Source organism: Panicum virgatum, chromosome 4K, assembly GCF_016808335.1.
Source record: "Panicum virgatum strain AP13 chromosome 4K, P.virgatum_v5, whole genome shotgun sequence".
Classification (NCBI taxonomy): domain Eukaryota; kingdom Viridiplantae; phylum Streptophyta; class Magnoliopsida; order Poales; family Poaceae; genus Panicum; species Panicum virgatum.
Window position 1 is genome coordinate 4,262,398 of NC_053139.1, and position 22,269 is coordinate 4,284,666.

The 22,269-nt window shown below is 44.1% G+C and overlaps 3 protein-coding genes and 1 non-coding gene across 9 annotated transcripts; 1 reads left to right on the plus strand and 3 right to left on the minus strand.

Annotated features, from left to right (window-relative positions):
* Positions 1–1,401: 1,401 nt before the first annotated feature.
* On the minus strand, positions 1,402–3,730 carry LOC120702642 (trafficking protein particle complex subunit 4-like). 4 transcript variants are annotated; one of them, XM_039986508.1, is made up of 5 exons: positions 3,560–3,730; positions 3,332–3,395; positions 2,750–2,864; positions 2,496–2,664; positions 1,402–1,806 (listed from the first exon to the last, which is right to left on the minus strand). In XM_039986508.1, the coding sequence occupies exons 3-5, from the start codon at positions 2,813–2,815 to the stop codon at positions 1,610–1,612; spliced, it is 432 nt and encodes a 143-aa protein (XP_039842442.1). In that variant the 5' UTR covers positions 2,816–2,864; positions 3,332–3,395; positions 3,560–3,730; the 3' UTR covers positions 1,402–1,609. The 4 variants fall into 4 exon arrangements, with proteins under 4 accessions (XP_039842442.1, XP_039842444.1, XP_039842443.1 ...); XM_039986510.1 differs by lacking the exon at positions 3,332–3,395 and having other exon boundaries at positions 2,750–2,887; XM_039986509.1 differs by lacking the exon at positions 3,332–3,395 and having other exon boundaries at positions 2,750–2,897.
* Positions 3,731–5,556: 1,826 nt separating this feature from the next.
* LOC120702643 (DNA repair protein RadA-like) lies at positions 5,557–15,556 on the plus strand. Of its 3 annotated transcripts, none has more exons than XR_005686488.1 (15): positions 5,557–6,398; positions 6,690–6,745; positions 7,161–7,219; positions 7,466–7,537; positions 7,745–7,828; positions 8,484–8,591; positions 9,224–9,286; positions 9,393–9,473; positions 9,800–9,865; positions 10,936–11,091; positions 11,266–11,343; positions 11,424–12,570; positions 13,004–13,086; positions 13,399–13,471; positions 15,117–15,556. XR_005686488.1 is itself a non-coding variant. In XM_039986511.1 (15 exons), exons 1-15 carry the CDS (start codon positions 5,620–5,622, stop codon positions 15,285–15,287), a joined length of 1,968 nt encoding a protein of 655 aa, XP_039842445.1. In that variant the 5' UTR covers positions 5,562–5,619; the 3' UTR covers positions 15,288–15,544. The 3 variants fall into 3 exon arrangements, 2 of the variants coding, with proteins under 2 accessions (XP_039842446.1, XP_039842445.1); XM_039986511.1 differs by having other exon boundaries at positions 5,562–6,398; positions 12,532–12,570; positions 15,117–15,544; XM_039986512.1 differs by lacking the exons at positions 13,004–13,086; positions 13,399–13,471; positions 15,117–15,556 and adding an exon at positions 12,790–12,988 and having other exon boundaries at positions 12,532–12,570.
* Positions 15,557–15,848: 292 nt separating this feature from the next.
* LOC120705277 lies at positions 15,849–15,998 on the minus strand. The gene has a single exon (XR_005687866.1). It is a non-coding gene; the product is annotated as a U4 spliceosomal RNA (small nuclear RNA).
* Positions 15,999–17,404: 1,406 nt separating this feature from the next.
* On the minus strand, positions 17,405–21,965 carry LOC120702644 (ATP-dependent 6-phosphofructokinase 6-like). The gene is made up of 14 exons (XM_039986513.1): positions 21,467–21,965; positions 20,913–20,959; positions 20,788–20,827; positions 20,613–20,675; positions 20,387–20,524; positions 20,117–20,275; positions 19,905–19,958; positions 19,683–19,751; positions 19,460–19,589; positions 18,809–18,849; positions 18,492–18,713; positions 18,342–18,387; positions 18,106–18,260; positions 17,405–17,978 (listed from the first exon to the last, which is right to left on the minus strand). The coding sequence occupies exons 1-14, from the start codon at positions 21,746–21,748 to the stop codon at positions 17,766–17,768; spliced, it is 1,659 nt and encodes a 552-aa protein (XP_039842447.1). The 5' UTR covers positions 21,749–21,965; the 3' UTR covers positions 17,405–17,765.
* Positions 21,966–22,269: the final 304 nt, after the last annotated feature.

The window sequence follows — 22,269 nt, forward strand, 5'->3', positions numbered from 1 at the left end:
AATTCACCCCCCCCTCTTGGTCCATCGATCCTTACACATGTAATTTAAAATTCCAAAGATTTATAAGTATTCAAACTTGTATAAGTTTGGTACACTATCTAGAAGATATTGAATATTAATTTATTTACCCCCATAATCCTCTGAAAGGATTTATTATCTCGAAGGATAAATTTATATTTGTTTTGCACAACTAATAAGTAGTCATTGTGAAGGAAGCATCTTGCTCTTATTTATACCCATATAATTCATAGAAGAATTATGAGCCAACTTTTTGAAAGATAAGTATTGTGATACCACATACCATTAAATAAGCACACATTTGTGAGAAGTGTGGTTTGAACAATGAAGTTTAAAGTTTGGCTTTATGAGGGGGAGTATGTTTTATTGAATCTACCTTGAAGGTAAACCACTAGAATTATAAAGATCAAGTAGATCATATTTGCTAAATTATTGAAGTTTATGCATGGATTATGAAGATCAATATCTATTCATGAAGAATAGAATATCCTGAAGAATATATGACCAAGAAGGTTAAACGTTGCACTCTTTTTCCCTATGTGAGTTTTTACTTGAAGGTTTCTCACACAAGGTTTTTAATGAGGCAACATGTGCAATACAATTAACGAATGCGATGTACTCTTTTCTCCAAGAACCGTTTTTCCCACTGGGTTTTCGGATGGAGTTTTTAATGAGGCATGTGCATATCGTGGTAATCGCCCAAGGGGGAGTGTTGTAAAACTTACGGACTCTATCCTAGAAGGAAAGGAGAAGGAGCAATCCTAATCCTAGTCCGTACTCTATCCTAGAAGGAAAGGAGAAGGAGCAATCCTAATCCTAGTCCGTTTGTATGTGGGCTCTTACCGAAACTCTTAGGCCTTGACATGACTATATATATGTGGGAGCTCTATGTTGTAATGACGAATATTCAGAAGAATAAAGAATAGTCTCCCTATCTTGTGTCTACTTGTTCTACTATTTTCATATACTGTGTGATCATGAGAGACGGAGAGGGGAAGGTCCTAACCGCTGACGAGTTTTTAACAAGAGAAATCACCATGCTGCTAACATTACGTCTGAAAAAGGTTCAGTGCTACTGTTGCAGAAGCAATTGCATGCAACATCGTTTTCAGTTTTCACTTTGCGCTGAATTTGCTGGTGGCTTGAGATGGATCGTGTGGCAACCACAAGCACACAAGTGACTTGTTCAAGTCTTTCGGAAGCCACAATCCAGGTGAAGGTTGGGATGCCAATTGCATGACATGGCACTGCCGTTTCTGTTCTTATGGCTATTACAGGGGATCCCAGCGAAGAACCCCTGGGCCTGGCCATTGCTCATGCCGTCATGCAGCTCCTCACAGGAAAAACGTGCAAGAACAAAAGCTGCTTTCCGTAGAGTAGCTATTGGCAGCAACATTTTCTGTACGCAGAACTCTTCATTTCCATCACATCACAGGAATATTACAGATAAGCAACAAACTACTCAAGTTATCAATTACATATACATCGCTAGATCTCAGAATTCCAGCTGAGCAAATCTGAGTGTGGTTTTAGGGAGAGAGGAAAAACTACGATACATGATGCGGTTGAGACCATTTAGAGTTTTTAAATTTCACCGACCCAAGAGTGCAACACGGTCCTTCTGGATCACCTGTGCCAGGTTGAGATCAAAGAGCTCACACCGAATCGGCATCTCCATCTCATAGAACGGGTTCTTCGAAACAAAGTCAGTGTACAACTCATAGATCACTTTCAGCAGCATTTCCATATTTGGTGCGCCAGTCTCGCATACAACAAAAAATTTTGTACCTGAAGCAAGTGGAACAAACAGAGCAGATCAGTAACAGCACTCTTGAACAAGTGCCGAATGTGAAAACAAAAATCTTTGCCAAATAATCAATAACATATGACATCAGTTGGGCCTGATGAAATCAAATGGTACATCCAAGTGGCTGAACAAACCGTAGGAGAATGAGTCAGGCCAATTTCGGCAACTCACTACTAAATTGTTATATACTCTAAAAGATAAATTGGCAGGTGCATATATCTTAGCTGCACAATGGTCCAAATGAAATTACCCATAGTTTTAGAAAAAAATGTTTTGCAAATGAACTGATAACAGGTTTAAACCATAAGCATTCACACCCTTGGTACTGCCGGAAAAATATCTCATGTGCTACAAAATCTTCCCAATCTGGATCTTGACGAATGCTGCTACCTAGCGCCATAATTCTGACAGGGGCAAAGTAATAGTAGATAATGGAGGTTCCCCACACATGCAAAGGCTACACAGCAGTCGGAAAATGGTCTAGCACATGACCATGCACTTCTGTACTACATGCAAAGCCTCTAGACATGAAAAACAAGAAAAAGGCAAAGTTGTGCAAGTTAGGGACCTACTGCATAGTCAGAGCTTGTAAACCTTGAACTGATCCAGTAAGTGTACCAACAGTGCCCCAAATATGCTCTAGCTTGGAACTATCAAGCAGTTTACATACCTGTCAGGGATTGGAAGCAATGAAGATCGAAATTATGGGCTTGCAGGAGGTCAATGCCATTACAGCCAGGGGTAGGGGAGAGTTGCTGGGAGATAGCATGCATTGAATGCCAGAGACTTGCCAATCTTAGACTGTCGTTGGTGTCCATCCTCCCTGCTGAACCATAGTCCTGGAGAGATTGCAGGTTCTTCAGGCAAAAGCTCTAGGTCTACAAGAACTCAAGAAAGAAGAGAAAGGTGAACCCAAGAACATACCTTGTAGTATATAAGGCCACCGGATTTGTTAATGATGAAAAGGCTGTAGATAGCTGCTAGTGCCATAATCGCAAAAGAATGTGGAATAGATAGATAAAGGTCAATTTCCTGTCAGCTGCAGAGAAACACCACGAGCCCCTGTGAAATGCTTTATACATGTAACGTTAACGGGCAACTAGTAAGAACTCATATACTTCTAAATAGACATTTAAAGAGTGCAGCAACTTTTCTGAATGTATCTTTTTTTAATTAAGATCTCCTTGTGATTCGCATTCAATATAATGCGCTCAAATGTTAACTCAGTGTTGCTGCATTTTGCTCAACTTGCATAGTATGGTGAAAATGCATATCTGATCCGAAAGTTCATGTCCAATGATTCAATCTGGTCATGAACCAGTAAATTATTGCGTTTCCAGACCAATTGTACTCATTTCTTTATGAAGAGCAACATCTCACTGACAACATCGTATTATGATACCCAAAAGATAAAAGCATAAGCACACATTGTTATCTTCTCCTGTAAAAACTTAATTCACCTAAAATCTAAAAAGAAAGATTATATTCCCAGCTATTAGGACATACAGTACTAGGATTATCAGTGTGTAAGCTCGGTGCAGATTACAAGGTAGGACGGAGAGGTATGGATCTAGCCAGGGGCCGACCCGAAGACACGGGTGTGCACAAGTACACCAACAAACACAAATCGAAGTTAGTAGGTAAAATGCACGGTCAGATCCGAATACAAATAGCATACATTAGGGTGGGTGTTTGATTTCGCACAACAGGAAGGGAAGGAAATTGTGGGCATACCCCTGTCGGATGCTCGTCCTCGGCGCAGCGCCCAACGAAGAACTGGCCAAAGGTGGCGCGGCGCCACTGGCCCTATCACCGGCGGGAGGAGCTGAGGAGAGGAACGCCGGGACCGAGAGAGAGAGAGGATGCGGCGAGGAGGAGATCTCGTGGGGGAGAGGAGAAGAGCAGAAGCGAGAGTTTTTTTTTTAAGCAGTGTGTTTCCACGTCGAACAGGCCCACGGACAGATATATGGCCTCCCGTCTTCTTTTCTGGTTGAAACCAGGCCCAGAAGCCCACCTGAATGATCGTTAATTAAATAGTTAATCCAGCCGGCCCAAGTTAATTAGTGTTGTGGTTTTTGCTGGGCCGGCATATACGTATACGTAACTAAACAAACTTGCCCACTTAAAAAAAACTAAACAAACTTGCGATTTAACGGGGTTGTGAATTAAGTGGTAGGCGACATTTCTATCGACAACGAGGCGTCTTAGTGACTTCTTTAATCTCAAGAATTTGCTAGCTCAGTCTTCGAAGATACTCACAGGAGTAGGGTTTATATGCGTGTATTCATAGGGATATGAGTGTGCGTACATTGTGAATGGTATGAGTTTCATTGTGTAATCTCAAAAAACTAGGAATTTTGATGTTTTTGCATCTATTTATAAGCTAAGGTAATGGTGATATTATCCTTATTTTTTTGTTTGTGAGATTTTATCCTTATTTTTAAAAAATGAAGCCAGCGTTTGCTTCTATTTTTAACTATGTTAGTTGGAGGTCAATTGAAAAATTAAAACAAATTAAAAAACGTTCATAGAGATGGGAAAGGACCAAACTACCCTTTATCTTGTTATCTACTTTGTACTCGTTTCTCGGGCATCTTTTCTTGATCTCAACTCCACCTAAGCAGTGGCGTTTCGGCCAAAAGCTCAGCGAACCACGAAGAACAAGGAGAGCATGGTCATCGGTGGGCTACCAACAACTTATTTTTAAGGTTGGATGATGAAGAAGATGGTCGGTGAAGGTGAGGTCTAGGGGCGGCAGTAATAGTGGTCTGGTGCTCGAGATGTTCAGTTCCCGCCTACGGAGGTCTCGCAGGAGGGGTGGAGGGGGTTGGAGGTGACAAGGTCGTGGAACTAGGGCTGCTATCGATTTGATTTTGGTGGTGATTTTGGCCATGGATTTGGCCGGCATGCACAAGCTCCTTGATGTCAAAAGAGAGGAAAATTTGCAAAGGCTATATCTGTATTTTTGCTACGGAGTTAACATTGTTAACCGTGTCTAACAGAATAGGGGTGAACTGGAGCTTCATTTTTGAAAAGTAAGGGCAAAAACGCACAGGACAAAAAAGAGAAGCAAAATCACCATTAACATTCAAAATATGGAAAACACTTAGATTTAATGAACTGTCCCTCAAAAAAGAGAGAGAGGATTTGAACCAAGCGACTAAGATTTAATGAACAATTAGCATTTGCAAAGCTAAATGCTGTATATATCTTCTACTCTACAACAAATATGTAAAATAGCAACAACCACTTTTAAATGTCAATACCGCATTCTTTGTGGAACAGACAAACCGAACTTTGGACTTATCTTTTTCTTTTATTTCCTCGCTCTCGAAGACAATCTCAACAACCACTCTTTTCCCGGCTTAATAATACGTGCAATCCACGTTCGTTGAAAAAAAGAGTTTATTCTCTGCAACTTAAAGCATTTGTACTTTGCTTTAAAAAACTTAAAACATTTGTACTTTGCTTAAAAAAACTTACAATATGGGTCACACACGTGGCACATCTCACGTGGACTCGAATTAGCTTCACAGTTCCCAGACTTTCACCCGTTCCCCTTGTCACGTGAGGTCGTCGTCGCGCCGCAGCGTTTTTCAGTTCGTCCAACCCGACACCCGAGACCCGACACGACCCCCGTAGCGCCCTCGGCTCACACTTCCCGAGTCCGGCGCCCCGCTTTTCCCCTTCTTCCCGCGCCGGCAGTGGCGCTCCATTTTCCCCCAAAAGGCCAAAACCCCGGCCAAAACCCTCCCGCACCCGGCCGCCTTCCATACCCCACACCGTCCGCCGCGATGCTCCGCTCGCCCTCCTCGCTCCGCTCCCTCCTCCACCTCTCCGCTCGCCTCCTCCCCCCGCCGAACCCTCGCCTCCCACGCCCCCCTCACCCCCGCCTCCCCAGCTACCCGCTCTCCGCCCGCCCTCGCTTCCTCTCGTCGTCGTCCTCCTCATCCTCCTCCCCGCCCACCACCGGCGGCGCCGGATGGGCCACCTACGACCCGGTCACCGACAGTCTCAGCGCTCCCGCGGCGCTCTCCTCACCCTCCGCCTCCGCCTCCGACCCCGAGGCCCCCGCGGAGTCCGACGCCTGGGCTGTCTTCGACCCCGCCGCGGGCCGCATCATCAAGCACCGCTCCCCTCCTTCGTCGTCTACCACCGCGGCGGCGGCGAAGGCGGAGGAGGATGAGGAGGAGGAGGAGGAGGAGGGGGAAGGCGCGGACGAGGGCGAGGAGAAGGGGAGGGTACGGGCGAGCGCGCGGGTCGCGAAGGCCCAGACCTCGTGGTCGTCAGTGGCGGCGGTGCGGAAGCCCGCGGGTAAGGGCGGCAAGGAGAGGTTCTCGTTCGTGTGCAGCCACTGCAAGGAGGCCGATTCGCAGTGGTGGGGCTTTTGCCGCCACTGCAACGCGGCGGGGACCATGGAGAAGTACGTCCCGGGGACTGATGGCAATGCCTCTGCGGTGGGGTTGCACCATATCTCCCGGTCGTGGATTCCTCAGAAGAGCAAGGAGATTGTGCCGCAGAGCCTTCAGGAGGTGAACAAGGGGCTCAATCAGGCTGAGTGGCGCATACCCCTGTAACATTCCTCACCCAGCTCAATTTTGTTTTGTTACTGTGAGAAGTTATTAAGAGTACGCTTCTTATGCAATGCATTGGGGGAAGTAATTGTATAGATAATGAAGCTGTGATGTTGAAATTTGTTATATTGTTCTATATGTACGTGTTAATTTGCTGTTGTTCTATATGCACGTGGGAGTTAGCTTCAAATATATTATCTCCACGCAATTCAATTGCTGGGTAATTTGCTGAGGAATTTTATTTTTCCTTTATTAACTGATGAAAATATATGGATTTGTCTTGTTTGTAGGTCAGGGAGCTTTGGAGTGGAGATTGCTCGAGTGCTTGGTGGTGGCATTGTTCCTGGTAAACCATCTCTTCGACTTTTATGGTGTTGGTTGATAGGTAGCGTATCTGCCAGGCACAGATCAGGGTTGTATCTGTATAAAGTATAAACTCTCAAGTTGCACTAAAGCGTTTTAAATCACTTGTAGGAATCATGTGTCAGTAAAATGCTGCTGCTAAAGTGTCATTTATTTAGAATTTTGTAAGTTGTTTCTCCTATTTGAAACTGTACTGAATCAAGCTTACAGTACCACATAGCAAATCTATAGCAAACCATGTGCTAGTAACATGCTCACAATTGCGTCTGTGATTCCAGACTGTTGAGCTGCTTGCAATATTGCTTTGAGTTAACTTAGGACTCATAGCTGCCCTTATAGTGCACAATTCTTCTGCCATACATGCCGCAATTTAGCATCTTTCTATCAAACTTATGCAGGCTCCTTGATATTAGTCGGCGGGGATCCAGGTGTTGGCAAAAGTTCATTGATGTTACAGGTAAGATATGTACAAATTTGGCTACACAGTGTTAGTTTGACCTGTGTTTTTGTCTTGGTGCATTCAATTCAATATGATCGCTGAGTTCATTTGTCCACACTATACCATTCAGTATATTTCTAATTAGTTTCTTACATTTTGAGTTATGTAGTTTTCTGTAACCTTATTCCTTAGCTTTTGGAATATAACAGATGTTTCTGTCTCTAGAATCTGACAAATGTGTTTTCTGTATCTGACTATCTGTAGCTTGCTTCAAATATATTGGAGGGTTTCAAGGTTGAGGAGTCTTCACCTGTTGTATATGTTTCTGGTGAGGAGGTTAGTTATGGCTGGCATTTACAGTCTCTTAAATCTTTATGGCCTATCTGATCTTCGTAGCTTACATTCTTATTTGTCTTATTCACTGATCTGTATAATGCTTTTTTTTTCCTGTTAGCCTTCAGTATTTGATTATTTCTCATTGATTTGAATTTTGTAGAATCTTAGAACACTATATTTGCTATTAACTTTGTAACTATGCTCCAGAGTATTGAGCAAATTGGAAACAGGGCTGATCGGATGAGTATCACGTCTAGCAAGTTGTACCTCTACTCTGGTACGGACATTGAGGTAATCTGTTCATCTGGCACCACTTGTGCATACTCCAAAATTTATTTTTATTTTTTGGACCATAGACCCATTTTTATGTAAGGTGAACATAGGCTAGTCTTTATTACTGTTAGGAAACTCCTTATAATTCCATTGAACAAAGTTACTGTAACATAATGTTCTGGAGTGCCAAAAATATGTAGTAAAACTCTTTGCTCATCTCAGATCTCGTTTTTCACCTATATGAGCTTTCCTAATACCAGCTGATAAGACTACTGATAGATAAGTATTTTGTTCTGGGCTAATCTACTCATTGGTTTTACCATTTTATGATTCCACATGCATCAATACCACCATCATCTGTAATTATCTATACAGCTGCTAATGTCCATTGTCATGTACTTCTGCTGTTCAAATTCGTAATTCACATCAACAAAGCAAAACTAACAGCCTGGGAATCACATGTTTCAAAGATTTTCTACGATATTGGTTTTTTCTTGTAAACTGAGCAATCTGCATGTTATCTAAAATGTATTTATGACAATGGCCCTGACTAAAGTTATAAGAGGATCTCTTTTTACCATCTGTCCTAATTAAAACATTTCTCAGAAGAAACCTTAACAGCACCTCTGATTCTGATATACCATCTATATTCCTCAAAAATCTTGTTTCACAGGATATCTTGGACAAAATCCAACCGCTGTCTCCAAGGGCTCTTATTATCGATTCAATTCAAACAGTTTATGTCAAATCGTTCGCTGGAAGTGCTGGCAATTTAGCACAGGTGCTTCTATTAGTTCACCTATAATTTTCAGATTATATCGAGACCAGCCTTGCATGCCAACATGTCATGTCATGTCTTCCCATTATTGGCTAGCTGTTTACGTTAAATTTATTTACTGTTATACTGTATCAATTTCATTTGCTTTTGCCATAATAATAATGATAGATAGTGTTGTGGAACTTCTTTGTATATGTTCAGGCAATGAAGTTCATTCTTCAATTCAAACGAATTCAAGGGCTTACATTGTTTTCAGTACTTTCCATTAGGTTGAGCTTGATATGAAATATGCCTTTTCTGTATATTATGAGCACAATTTGGTGCGGTCCTGACTTTGTAGACCCTGGGTCCTGGCCTCCTGGGGGAGGGGAACTCTCAGCCTTGACGAGCTGTAGTAGTTTTTTCTTCCATGCCTCTCTGTTCAGATCTATGAAGCCTGGATAGAGAATAGAACTTCTTAGTAGTTAGTTCTTAGTTCTTAATCTTTTAGAGATGGTGTGCCTCTTTGAGCTTGAGATGGTGTGCCAAATCTATGGGATAGAAGTCCACACTGTTGAACTAGACTATGTTACATGGTACTGAATGATTCATATCTATGTTGCCTGTTGTAAATCTCTGCCTTTTGTATTCAACAGGTCAAGGAATGCACCTCTGCCTTGTTACGATTTGCAAAACTGACTAATATCCCTGTTTTCTTGGTAAGCTAACCACCATGCAAGAAGTTTATGGACACATTCTAGACAAATTCCTGCCTTTATTTTCTTCTCGTTATTAGCATCTTGTCACTTCTTTTTAATATTTCAGATTGGACATGTTACAAAAAGTGGTGATATTGCTGGTCCTCGCCTCTTAGAGCACATAGTGGATGTTGTTTTGTACATGGAGGTTGGTGAATTACTCTTCCAAATATTGGAGGAAAATATGAACATTTCTTGAAACTTTCGAGCGCTTTTCTATGTGTTGTCATTTGTATCATGGAAGGTAGAATGATCCAGTTCATACACCTAGATCATCTTCAGAATATAGAATAATAGAAAAGTAATACTTGTTTAAATACTTGTTTATAAATCTCGAAGATAAGATGATAAACATGTAAATGCTAACACAATAAAGCTTTAAATTGTGCTGCTTATTTCAGGTTTATGTTTGTTTGCAAATTTTTGCATATTATACATGTTAAACATGATAAAAGATTCGTCCTCTAATTTTAGGGGGAGAGGTGCTCATCCCATCGACTGTTGCGGTCGGTTAAGAATCGTTTCGGTTCAACAGATGAGGTATACTCCCATGCCGTCTATCAACCATCATGTTTGCTCCACAAGTGTATAAAAATATCTATACTGCTGTCATACTGGACTAACCTGCAAAATGGGCACAAACGGTTATGTTAAAAATGGACACGATTGCCTGATTCTTATATGGATAGTTGATTGCAGTAGTTTGAAAAACCCTATATGATACAGTTCAGGTGTTCATCTAGTATAATTTACTTGTGATAATGTTAATGTACTTGAACTAAGGCTAGACCATCATACTGCACAAATTACTATAAATTGCAGGAGTAAACTGTAATCGTTGTCATAGATTATTTTTCATCTTCCATTGTTTTAAACATTCAGAAATTCAAACTTGTTTGTGCCCTTGTGCTTGTAACAAAGCTGCAAACTTATGTACCAAACAATCTTGTAGCGCAGGGCTATGTTGCAGATGACTTAATGAGGTGCCAGACTTCCTTTTGAATTGCCCGGATCATGATTGTATCCCATTCATGGATAATGCAATATGATTCCTATTTTCATTGAAAAAAGAACCCAATAATTATTGAGTTTTCCCCTTCTGATCTGACTGCTGCGTTGCACTACCCCTCCCTCTCCATTTGCCCTCCTCTTGTTTTTTTCCCTTTTCATGGTTGTTCCATCAATCCATCCTTTGCCTCCCCTTCATGTGCCGCCATGCCCATCTAGAGCTCTGCCGATCTTTCCAGGTTGGTTGATGCTTAACTCTTCCTCGTGGACATCTTTATCCTTCTAAAATAAGACTCATCCTAGTGCATCTACCATCGCCAACAAGAACAAGGTGATTGCTTGTTACAGGAGTGTGATCCTCTGTCGGGAGAGCATAGTCTTTACTGTGTGTAACTCTGTAATTTGGACTGTCGTATCGGAACCCCTACTACAATTTCTCTTGTGAATAGCTGTTTGTGAACCTGCCATTTGAGATGTGTACCTATTCTCTTTTTATCTCTAATTTCCTCGTCATTTTTGTGATCATAAGACATCAAACTACTCTTTATGGAAGATATTAAAGAACATATATTCACTTGTTCCTTTTTCTCTTATTGTTCCAGCTTGGTGTATTTGAGATGGCTGAATTTGGTCTGCAAGCTGTTTTGAATCCTAGCCAGATGTTCTTAACTGAGCATGACTCTGATTCTGAAATTCTAGCTGGGCTTGCTGTAGCTGTTATTTTAGATGGATCTAGGACCTTTGCTATCGAAGTTCAGGTATTGCAGTCTTCATTGTATGGGTCACTGGGTCTTATTAAAGTGGCTAAATTATTTTCCTTCCAATACTTCGTATTGTATCTTTGTTCTCATAGTGTCATATACTTGAGTTGTCAGTAGCTCTAGTTTAAAAAGTAATGGACCTCCATGAGGTGAAATTTCTTCCATTTGCAGGCATTGTGTGTTTCTGGTTCTCAGCGTTCTGGACAAGTAGTTGGCATACCAACAAGAAGGGCTGATGTCATAATATCTGTAAGTGTCAAGTTAACACATCCAGCCAATAAAGCACTGCACCTCTGATAAACTGCCATTTGCATGTTAACTTCTTGTAGGGTATAAATCTATGGATAAGCTCCAGCAGGGTGACTTGTAAAAATGGGATCCTGTGAAATGAATAGTGTTGCTAGTTTATCTTTAGCTTGATAGCACCATTATTTTGGCATTAGAGCTGCATAAATAGTGCCAGACCTGACTTCTTTTATTCAGCCCAAGATCATTCTGTCACAGTCAAATTCACATAAGTTTGATCACGCTTTCTTATAAACCATTGCAAGCATAGCACCTTAAGCTGAGTTACCATTAGCTTTCATGTCATCTCAACAGCATATCTGAGCTTGTTTTGATGTGGACACTGATAAGTTTGCATATGTATGTTAGGCCTCTTGCAGACTTAGTTTTGCTTATTTTGTTGCATTTCTGCTGGAATAAGAGGAAAATGAGGTGGTTGTTTCCAGATTGCAGGAATATATGTGTGGGATAAGATGTTTTGGTAGTATCTGTTCTTTGACATTATAACCATAGACACAAATACACATGCCTCCACACGTGTCACGTCCGTGGGCTAGCATAGACCAGATATAAATTCATGAATCATGACCTCCGGGAGCACGGACGCACACGGTCCATAGTGTTATGACCGGCAAAACATACCAGCGGCGCAAAAAGAAAGGATCAAAGCAGGAGTCCGAGAAAAGTGGCGGTTAGCTCGGCGTACGTGAAGATCTGGTGGTTTTGGCAAGGGAAGATTTTGGAGATTGGCTTACGTATCTTAGGGTTGGTTAGTAGTATTTCCTTTAGTAGAGATAAACTTATATAAGAAAGAGATGTATTCGTTTGGGAGTCAAGCAATGAGAATTATCTAGTTTCCCTAGTCCCGATTCCCCTTCTCCTAGTTTGGGCGACGTCTCCGACGGCGCCGAAACGCCGAGGTCCCGGACCTCGCCCTTCCACGAGCCACGACTATAACTTACGCCACGTTCCTTCCACCAACACTCCTCCATCCACCGGCGAACATAACAATAGAGATGCTCACAGCCTCACACTGAGTAAAGTTGCACCAAGATTTGATCCCTAGCACACCCAAAGCCACAACTCAACCGATTGACCAATACTTTTTTCCCTATATTTTGTGAAATGTTAATCTCGTTTGTTATTTTGTAGGTTCTTATGAAGCAAGCAGGCCTAAAACTTCAGGATAATGTAAGTTCGTAGAGATTGTTTTGTAATTATTACTATGTCAGACAATATATGTTTCTTTACAATGTGTGTTTTGTAATTATTACTATGTCAGACAATATATGTTTCTTTACAATGTGTTGGTGTTAATTCTGAGATAAAATCAGTTGACTGTCATATATATAGGCTTACTATTTGCATCAGTGTGGTCTGATGACCTAGTTTGCGTCAACATTAGAGCAGGTGATATGTGGATGTCCTGACATGTTTGATGCATTTGAATTCTGGTTGTATTAAGCGAGTACGTGATATGGTAATGGCATAACTCTGACCATGTTCACTAAATCTCTTAAGTTGCCAACTTTTGGATTAGGGAATAATACAGAAATGCACTAGTGACAATTTTCTATGTTTGTTCCCATATTCTTCTGGTGCTATATTGCTGGTCATGCTGCAGGCTATTTTTTTGAATGTCGTCAGTGGCTTCGAGTTGACTGAGACCGCAGGAGATCTGGCGATAGCAGCTTCAATTTGCAGCAGGTAGTAATTTTAGTGCTTTATTTTAGAGTCACTACCAGTACAAGATTTCATTTTAGTTAGTATAGGTAACAAGTCACTCAACCACTTCGCAGCCTATTATTCGTATGATATGTTTCTACAGTCATTTGCAATTTCTGGGGTGTAGTTAGACAAATTGACTGATAAACTTTGTGCAACTGAGCAGATTGGTGAAGCACTAAGTATAGTTCTATGATTTCTCTTGTCATTCTTTTTCTGCATAAAAGCAAGTGGGAGACCTGTTTTGGTCTATTTTTCACTGTTCATCCAAGCCTCTTTTCTTCTTGTCTTCAGTTTCTTGGAGTTTCCCATCCCAAATGATGTTGCATTTATTGGAGAGATTGGTCTTGGCGGTGAACTTCGAACTGTAAGCTTTCTTCTTCTCCATGTTTGCTTTATCCATAATCTGAGTTGACACTTGACATTATACATAGGGTTAATTGGATCCATGCCATTACAATTTTTCGAGTTCACTGATCTGCCATTACAATTCATCATATTAGAACCGTGCCACTGCAATTTCACAACTCTCTAAAATGTACCACTACGTACCCCTTCGTCGTGTTTTTTAAAATTTATGGACCAAAATACCCCCGGCCTTCTTCTTGCCCTCATCCCCTCTCTTTCCTCTCTGTCTCCATGGTCAGATCCTCTCCGCTGCCGACACCCCGGCCCTTGGGGTGCTGCCCCCTTTCCTGCTCCTCAATCCGGGCTTGCAGGGAGGGCTACAGATGAAACAAGGGCACTCCCTCCTTTCGAGATGATCTTGCTTTGTGCTGCTTGCATGGAATCCAAGATTTGGTTGGCGCTCGAGAGGCTCAAGATTTGCTTTGTGCTGTTGGCACGGGAGAGCGTGCCGCACGTCGTTGGCGCTGTCGGTGGACGGACGAAGTGACAGACAGACGTGCACCCGGGCGAACCTCCAGTGCCACGAGATCGATCGATAGCCCAATCCCATCCAGATCGACCACTTTCGCATCACGCATTCACGCATGCTCTCGAGCGATTGACGGCGGCCCTCCTACCGGCTGCCTGCTCCGGCGCGCAGAGCCTCCTGCCGCCCACCCGCTGCCTCATGCTGGCCTTCCGCTGCCTCCTGCGACCTGCGAGCCTCCTACCGGCCGCCCGCTCGCCCGCTGCACCGGCCTGTGTGTGTGTGGCTCCCTGCGGACGGCCAACGTGCGTACCTGGTCGCACGTGCCTTCAAAGCTATTGGTTAGATTTGATCGCTGCAGCCGAGTGCTCGGACCTGCCGCCGGACCCGCGCTGCTGCCAGTGTTCCTCGGCCCGCGCCTGCTCGCTGTTGGGGAACGACCCGCGCACCGCCGGCCTACTCCACCGCCCACTGAACCACTGAGCCGAGCCTCCTGTTGAGCCGAGCTGCGGCGGCGGAGGGGATCTGGCCTTGGAGACAGAGAGGAACTAGAGAGGGGATGAAAGGAGGAGGAAGAAGAAGGCCGGGGGTATTTTAGTCCATAAATTTTAAAAAACACGGCGAAGAGGTACGTAGTGGCATGTTTCGGAAAGTTGTGAAATTGCAGTGGCACGGTTCCAATATGACGAATTGTAATGACAGATCAGTGAACTCAAAAAATTGTAATGGCATGGATCCAATTAACCCTTATACATAACATGTGTTGTTGGTGAAAAGAATAGTCGAGATTAATGTTTGAATTTTTAAAAAGAATGGCCTATCTTATTCTTCCACGCCTTCAAATGTCTATTGTGCTGTTAAAATTTACTGTCCAAACAAGTAATCAGTGACTACAAACAATATCTCTGATCCCCATACAGTTTTCCATAAGCTATATCTCAGTCAATATCCTTTCGATCCCTTTTTATCCTGGCCTCAAAACAGTTTGGTAGAAAGAGCGAAAAATTGGCATACTCCAACCAAACGGGATAATGTTCTCTTGCATACTCCAAGACTGTATCTTATGCTTCTGCCCCTATCAAGTTTGTTTTGACTGAACCAGTTGTCTTAATATTTCTTTCTATTTTCTGTTTAAAAGGTGCCAAGAATGGACAAGCGGGTGATGGCTATTGCAAAGCTGGGATACAAGAAATGTGTAGTTCCCAGGACCTCCGAGAAGTTGCTCAAACCGCTTAATCTGGATATCGAGATCTTGCCCTGCAGCAACTTGAAGCAGTTTATAAACGCCATATTTAGGCCCCAAGGCTGATGCTGGCGTGGAAGATGCTTTGCTTTACCAAAGCTGACCGTAGGTATTCAGGGTTAGACATTAGAGTATTGTAGGTCAAGGGCTTGGCTACTTGATTTGGTGTAGGCGTGTAGCATAGGGCCAGTTAACAGTGGACGGGCTTCCGTGTTGGGCTTCCAGCCGATATATGTATTTTCCATTTTGCTAGTAAGCCTAGGCGGCCGTAAATTTGGTTATCGTTATTCTTTCGTGTAAATTTGAAGCTTTATTCTGTGTCTTGTCCAGCTGTCCGTAGCTTTCATAGCCATAAAATGTTTCACTAAGCCTTCTTTGATTTTTGCACCACGGCACGCGGGCTGCTAACTTTTAGAGCCTGATTAAGGTTGGGTACAAAAATCTGCCCAACCAAAATTTAGATATGTCTATAATTTAGCACTCATTTAGTTGGAATCCAAAAAATAGCCCATTTATTAAGATTTTGGTTTAAAAAATTGTATACCTATTGAAAATATTGGTTTTCTTATTAAGGAAGCCCACCATATTTCTTTTTATATATTTTAGAAATTATAATTTGATTTGTAGGGCTTTCCCCTCTCCGAAGAGAAGGAGCCCTTCCAGAAATTCTCAGTGGCCCAGAGGGCCAAAGAGGGGGTTTGGAAATAGTTTTCAACCAGCAATTGACGCGCCTCGGTATTACCTCACTAGCTGCGTCATTGCCCCAAGCGCAAAGATGGTTTCTGAAGGTCGCCCACCCCCTGCTCTTATACCCACCTCCCCAGCTCACGCGTCTCTCCGCTAGCGAGGTGGCACAAAACGTCCGGCAACCCGACCGATCGTTCACGCAAGTAACGGGTGGGGGCCGTTTCCAGTTGGGCCGATTTAGCGTTTTAACGGCTAGTCTGGGCTAAATGTGTGGCATTGGAAGGGCCGGCCCCTTGCTGGCTTTGCCTGAGCTTTCCCTTTTGCCGTTCGGCCCGTGGGCTTCCTTCTGCCGTTCCTCCACCACCGCAGCGAGTTCCACCAGCAGCTACGGTGATAACTCAGGATGCAGATTTTTTTTTTGGGTCAACTCAATGACCCGGAACCCAATTCTAGATAGTAGCATAGAAACCCAAAGAATCGACCCAAAAAGATTTTTAGTGTTACACTGGTTCACCTAATGGGTCATCGGGTTGACCCAGATTCCAAACCGAACCACGCGTTTGCTTTTGGGAATTTTCCTCTCTCTCCACGACGACCATGCTCCCAAGTCGCAACGACCTCAAGCTAACAAGCTCCCTCCCTGATCTCTCGCGCCCCTATTTCTCGGCTCTTCGTCAACCTCTCAGGGGGCTCCAGTGGGCATTGGCTTCAACCTCGACCTGCTTCTTTGTTTCAGCGAGCTCGTAATGTCGAACTGCGCTCCAGCAGCCCCGCGGCGGCCGCGAGCGCGAGAAGAAGGTGCCCATGGCCGTGGTCGTCCCGGACCTCTCGCCGCACCCAGCGCCGCTGGACGGTTCCTCGCCCTCGGCGGCGTCGCGCCCGCGCTGGTGCCTCGCTTGGACGGCGGCGACGTAGACGACACGGCGAGCCTGCCGTCTGAGTTCAGCGTGCCGACCTTCGCGATGGCTGGCGACCCCGCGTGGAGGCGGCGTCGCGAAGTTCGGACCCGCGTGGTGGCGGCGCCCTCTCGCGACGGCCGATGACCCCGTTTGGAGGCGGCGCCCTCTCGTGATGGCATCCAGGATGCAATACACCACGACGGCCGGTTTTACCGCTTCTCCTGTAATAACTTACTCCAGTGGCGTCGAGATGTATAGGAACCCCCACGCCAGCAGCAACATGCTTTTTGGGTACCACTAGTTTTTATGGGTAATTGTATGCTTATTTTTGGGTCAACCTATTACTTACACATTTTATATTGGGTTGAATGGGTTGGACACTGGTTGACCCAAAACTGACCCACTTGCATCCTGAGTGATAACTGATACGGAGCACACGCACGGCTCGGAGTTTCAATCCCAAATCCGGCTAAAGGCATCCGCAATGGTCAGATATTTAGCTACCTAGATCTGATGTGGCAATAAAAAAAATAAAAAAGTGAGTAGTCACTAGCGACGAATAAATAATTGATCTATTTCACGTAGTCCAAGAACCTGTGAGAGAAATGTGTGGGTCCACTTTTTATCTCTTACCTCCACATCATCAGACTACGTAGCTATTACCATTGCGGACGTCCTTCGGATGACATACACATTCCTTCTTCTTTACAGTTCTAGATTCTCTATAATATTCTAATTTCTAATGTTCCTGAACTTATTCCAACAGAAATAGCAGATAGTCTACCAGCTGAACTATACATAGATATATTTATTTAGCACTGAGTAAAGACAGGGTTTCACCCTGGAAAAATTGGTCAGGGATATATAAGCGGACTGGCAAAACGGCATCATCAGTTGCCATAGCAACCAAATAGGCTGAAAAAAGAGTTTATCCACACCATATAAGCGGACGTTGACCTCACTTCGCATCACCGGAGTTGGGACCTGCAACCTTCCCGTCAAGCTTCCGATGGGAAGACGAGCCATCTATAAGTTGGGCCGTCCTTTCCTGTTCCTTCTTCGCCTCTTCGATAACTTTGTTGCACAGGAAGCTTGGCTGGTTGGTCGAGGAGAGCAGCCTTGCCCACATCCTGTCGGTTATCGAAACTCTGTTCTGCTTCTCGGTTATCCTCTGGAGTGAGTGATGCAGACAATCAGTACAAAGGGCATTGAAGCAGAATGGAGTACTAGGCTTTAAACGTAGCTTGTGACGTTGAATGCGGTAAAGATAACTCCCTGTCCTATAGACGGTGACTTACATAGAAGGGAATATAGCAATGCCGACCATTCACTTGACCAATGGTGAAGCCAGTATATCCAGCCATGGCACCGTGGACCACACTGTGAGCCAACAGTGTGCAATAGACGTTATCAGATGCATTGCTAGGAATGGCACGGATCATGTACGTCGGATCTGCAATAGAAGAACATCTGAGATCTGCTAGTGTGAAACTAGGAATTCTGGACCCTGAAACATATCAAAGAAACCACTGACCTATGTACTTCAGATTAATGGTCATCTTGTTTCTCTTGAAGTACTCCTGAATTCACAAGTAAAACATCTATTAAGCAAGTGCTTATATTGCAGATAAGAGCAACATCTAGACAGTAGATGGGAGGTGCAAGTGGAATATCCATGTCTCACATTTATCTTTTGAGATAACCAAAGACCAACGTCAAGAAGCAGCTCATTGCCTGAGGCATCTTTTCCAATTGACTGCATGGTTTCAGCAATAAGTTTCTGTCCGGCACCCTCAGCAACAACAATAACCATATGACCATTATCCTTCAAACGCTTTTCTATATATCTGAAAAGTCCACCTTCACCTTCCAGATAGAAAGGTGATTCTGGAATCAAGCAACAATCCTGACAAAAAGGAGAACATTTGATCCCTTTATTCTTGTGTGCAAACATGGAAATACACCCAGAATAGTTTTGGCTCGATCGAGATGTATACGTACCACGTCCCTGCTAGCCAGAGTAGCATAATGCGCAATAAAACCTGCATCAGTAAAAAAAATGTCATTATTCAAATTTATGAGGAAAACATGAATGAACAAGTTGGTTAATCTAGAAATCAGTAAGGGGTGCATCCGTATATGGATAAGAACTTATGGGATTCACTTCAAATTTGAAACTAGATTCAAAGGATTCCCCCGTTTTCCAGTCGAACCTCAAGGAAGGAACATAGGGCATAGGCACGTTGAGTTGATTATCTATCCATGTTATCTAAAGTTCTTGTGCATACAAACAAGGAAATGAGCTAAATGCACCCTAAAAGGAAGTGGAAAACTCATAACTTAATAAGCTCGCATATGCCAGCTATTGCGATATTTCTACTCACGAGAGCATGAAACATAACAAGCAACAATTGGCCATAGTAGCATCAGTCATGTTAATCTGTCCAAATATAAATTCAAAGAGATACTTCAAATTTCCATAGAAGTTCATCAAGAAACTGATATAACATACAGACATCCAAGAATTCCATAAAGGCACAGGAGTTTTCCTCGAAGGTACCGCTTACAGAATAAGATATTAGCAGAAAAGCGTACAACAAACAAGTACCGTAAGTTACTAGCACAACATATTGCTCTCTTATTGGAGCTTACCACTGTGTCGTCCCATTAGCTTGACAAGACCTATACCGTTCTCAGCACTTACAGCTTCCACATGAGCAGCATTTATTGCACGTTGAGCCTCCTCAACTGCTGTGTCGAAACCAAATGACTTGTCAATTACCTAAACATAGGTAACAATGGGTTCATGAATATAGGGTACACGTAAATGTCATATTCCACCAAAATATCACTAAAATGTGGAGAAGTGTATTACAGGGATGTCATTGTCAATAGTCTTTGGAATGCCAGCAACAGAAACTTTCAGACCACGCCTTCTAACTTCCTGAAGAAGATTAAAGGAAAGAGTGACTTACAAACATATTGCACTAATTGGTTGTGATAATATATGATCGGCTGGCTATCAAGACACCATCAAGAAAGGCCATAATTCAAGCAGGTCTAAAAACACCTTCTGCTAGTCTAAAGTTGTGCTTACTTCAAATATCACCCCTGCTCCCCTTTGAGTACCATCACCACCAATTACATAGACCTGAACAGAGCATCAAAGAGTTGAGCCAATGTACAGGTTTAACTGTCTCAGGTTGGTAAACCAATCTTCATGGTGCCGATAAATTAAGAGAAGTACAGGATGGTAACAGGAATGAGACAAAAATGTGCAGATTAGAAATGCCATTTTCTTTCATTTACCTGATTTATGCCACGATCTTGAATGCTGTCAACAATCTTCATGGTGTCATGGCCTCCTCGGGATGATCCGAGAATAGTCCCACCCCTTTTGTGAATGTCATTTACACTCTTTGGAGTCAAGGTGATGGTGTTGCGAGCGTAGAAGCCTCTATACCCACCCTATGAGAAAATAAACATGAGGATGTCAAATGAGTGCTGAAGAACTCCAGGACTAGAATGATTGATTGCATGCTTTATGTGGACTTCGCAGCACGATGTAATGACTTTTACCTGAATCCCAAGTATCTTGGTGACACCATACATGTCAGATAAACCGCATACAATTTCCCTAATCACAGTATTAAGTCCAGGGCATAATCCTCCACAGGTTACAATGCATGCATGGACCTCATCTGGTTCAAAATAGACCTAGCCAAGACAAGCATAAGGTTACAAAAAGGCTTATGAGGTTAGTAATATTAGCATACATAAAGTGAAAAGCACAAGATTCATATACCCTTTGGCGAGGTCCAGCACGTCGGAAGTGGTTCCCTCTGGGCCCATCCTTGTGAACAACAATCTGCATTGAACAATAGTTCGGATCACAGGATTGGTGTAAATACTTTGTAGAAGTGAAGTATTTGTATCACAAAAAAAGCTGCAGAAAGGACAACAAGTTCCTCAAGGATCACCTTCTGGCAGACAGTGTCGTCTGGGTTTACGAAGTACTGCCTGAAGGTGAGAAATAAAAGGACAAGTTAGTGGCAATGGCTAAGGGAACAATTTGAGCTTATCAAGCCAGCAAGTTCAAGCTTACTTCACAACCGAGTATGCTGGGTTATCTTGCAATGGATTTGGGTACGTCTGCGACATCAAATGAAAATTTGTCATGATCACAAATCGGTTATGGGTGTCTCTCAGATTCCACATTTCATCTGCAGCCTCCATAACTATGGCAAATCGCTATCACTAAATCTAAATGGCCAAATTAGGAACAAAGGAAAGAGTAAAATTGTAGTTTATGGGATCCCTCGAAAAGGCAATTGCTGAAAAAAGCACTCGCTGTGCCAATCACACCGAAAAAGCCCACGCCATATAAGCCCATAACGCAAATAGATAATAATAACGAACAAAAAGCATTATATTATAATTATATTATGAGTAATAACAAAAGTGGCTGACAACTTTAGATCGCACGGATCATTATCAGATTCCACGTTCTCGCACGATTCAGCCGCACCGCGACGATGCTACGCAGCGAGCAACCTCGCCTCCAGCAGCAGCGATCGATCAGCGGCTCCCCGCGCGGCCGCGCCAACCCCACCAGATCGACCCCCTCCCCCACTCCGCGCCCGGGACGGCGGCACTCACCGGGAGATCGGGGAGGTAATCCGACACGTGCGGCACGTCCTCGAGGACGTACCCGGCCTCGCCGGACACCAGCTTGACCGCCGCCGCTCCGTCCATCGCCCCTCCGCGCCGGCTCCGCTCCGGCTCCCACGCGCGTCCCCGAGGCGTGTCCCGGCGATCGACCAGGTGGTGGTGGTGGTCCCGCGGGCTCGGGACGGTGATCGGCTCGGGCGCGCCCGCGGCGGGCCTGCTGGGATCAGCAGGGTTCGAGTCAGCAGCGCGCGACGCGGGCGGCGGCGCCATGGGGGCTGGAGGAGGACGCGGTGGAAAAATCCATTGCGGGTGGCGTCCGGGAGGCTTTGTGGTTGTGGGGGGAAGCGGTGACGGCGACGGCGGCGACCGGGGTGCGCGTGGCGACGAGGGGTGACGGCGATCGGCGGAGGAGACGAGCGAATGGGATGCGGGCGGGCGGGGACGACGGCACGACGCGGAGGAGACGGACCGGGGAACTGGGAGAGATGCGAGGCCTGACACTTGGTGGGACCGGGCGTGTCTTTCCGGTAGTGTGGGACCGGGCCCCGATTCGTGTTCCCTTCCCCTTGGCTGCTGGACCGGCACGTACGGTGTGTCCGTGACAGATTCCTGATTCGTTGTCTCTGCCGCCGGCCACTGTTCAGCCCGAGGCAGCGAGCGGTAGGCACCGGAGTTTGATCGAGGCTCCGTTCAAAGACTCGGTTCGCTCCGATGAATCATTAAATCAGCGTTAGTCATCAGTTATCAATTAGCTAGTAATATTTTTCTCTCATAATAAATTAGCATCAACC

Bases quoted from the DNA above. Each gene is read 5' to 3' on its own strand.
- LOC120702642 (XM_039986510.1), bottom strand. From the start codon at position 2,815: ATGGCACTAGCAGCTATCTACAGCCTTTTCATCATTAACAAATCCGGT. The intron at 2,665-2,749 runs GTATGTTCTTGG...CAATCTCTCCAG, and splicing joins GTGGCCTTATATACTACAAG to GACTATGGTTCAGCAGGGAG. The intron at 1,807-2,495 runs GTATGTAAACTG...CACTTGCTTCAG, and splicing joins TTGCTTCCAATCCCTGACAG to GTACAAAATTTTTTGTTGTA.
- LOC120702644 (XM_039986513.1), bottom strand. From the start codon at position 21,748: ATGGCGCCGCCGCCCGCGTCGCGCGCTGCTGACTCGAACCCTGCTGAT. The intron at 19,590-19,682 runs GTAATACACTTC...ACCTATGTTTAG, and splicing joins CTATTGACAATGACATCCCT to GTAATTGACAAGTCATTTGG. The intron at 18,714-18,808 runs GTACGTATACAT...CCTTTTTGTCAG, and splicing joins CTCTGGCTAGCAGGGACGTG to GATTGTTGCTTGATTCCAGA.
- LOC120702643 (XM_039986511.1), top strand. From the start codon at position 5,620: ATGCTCCGCTCGCCCTCCTCGCTCCGCTCCCTCCTCCACCTCTCCGCT. The intron at 6,746-7,160 runs GTAAACCATCTC...AAACTTATGCAG, and splicing joins TGGTGGTGGCATTGTTCCTG to GCTCCTTGATATTAGTCGGC. The intron at 13,472-15,116 runs GTAAGCTTTCTT...TCTGTTTAAAAG, and splicing joins TTGGCGGTGAACTTCGAACT to GTGCCAAGAATGGACAAGCG.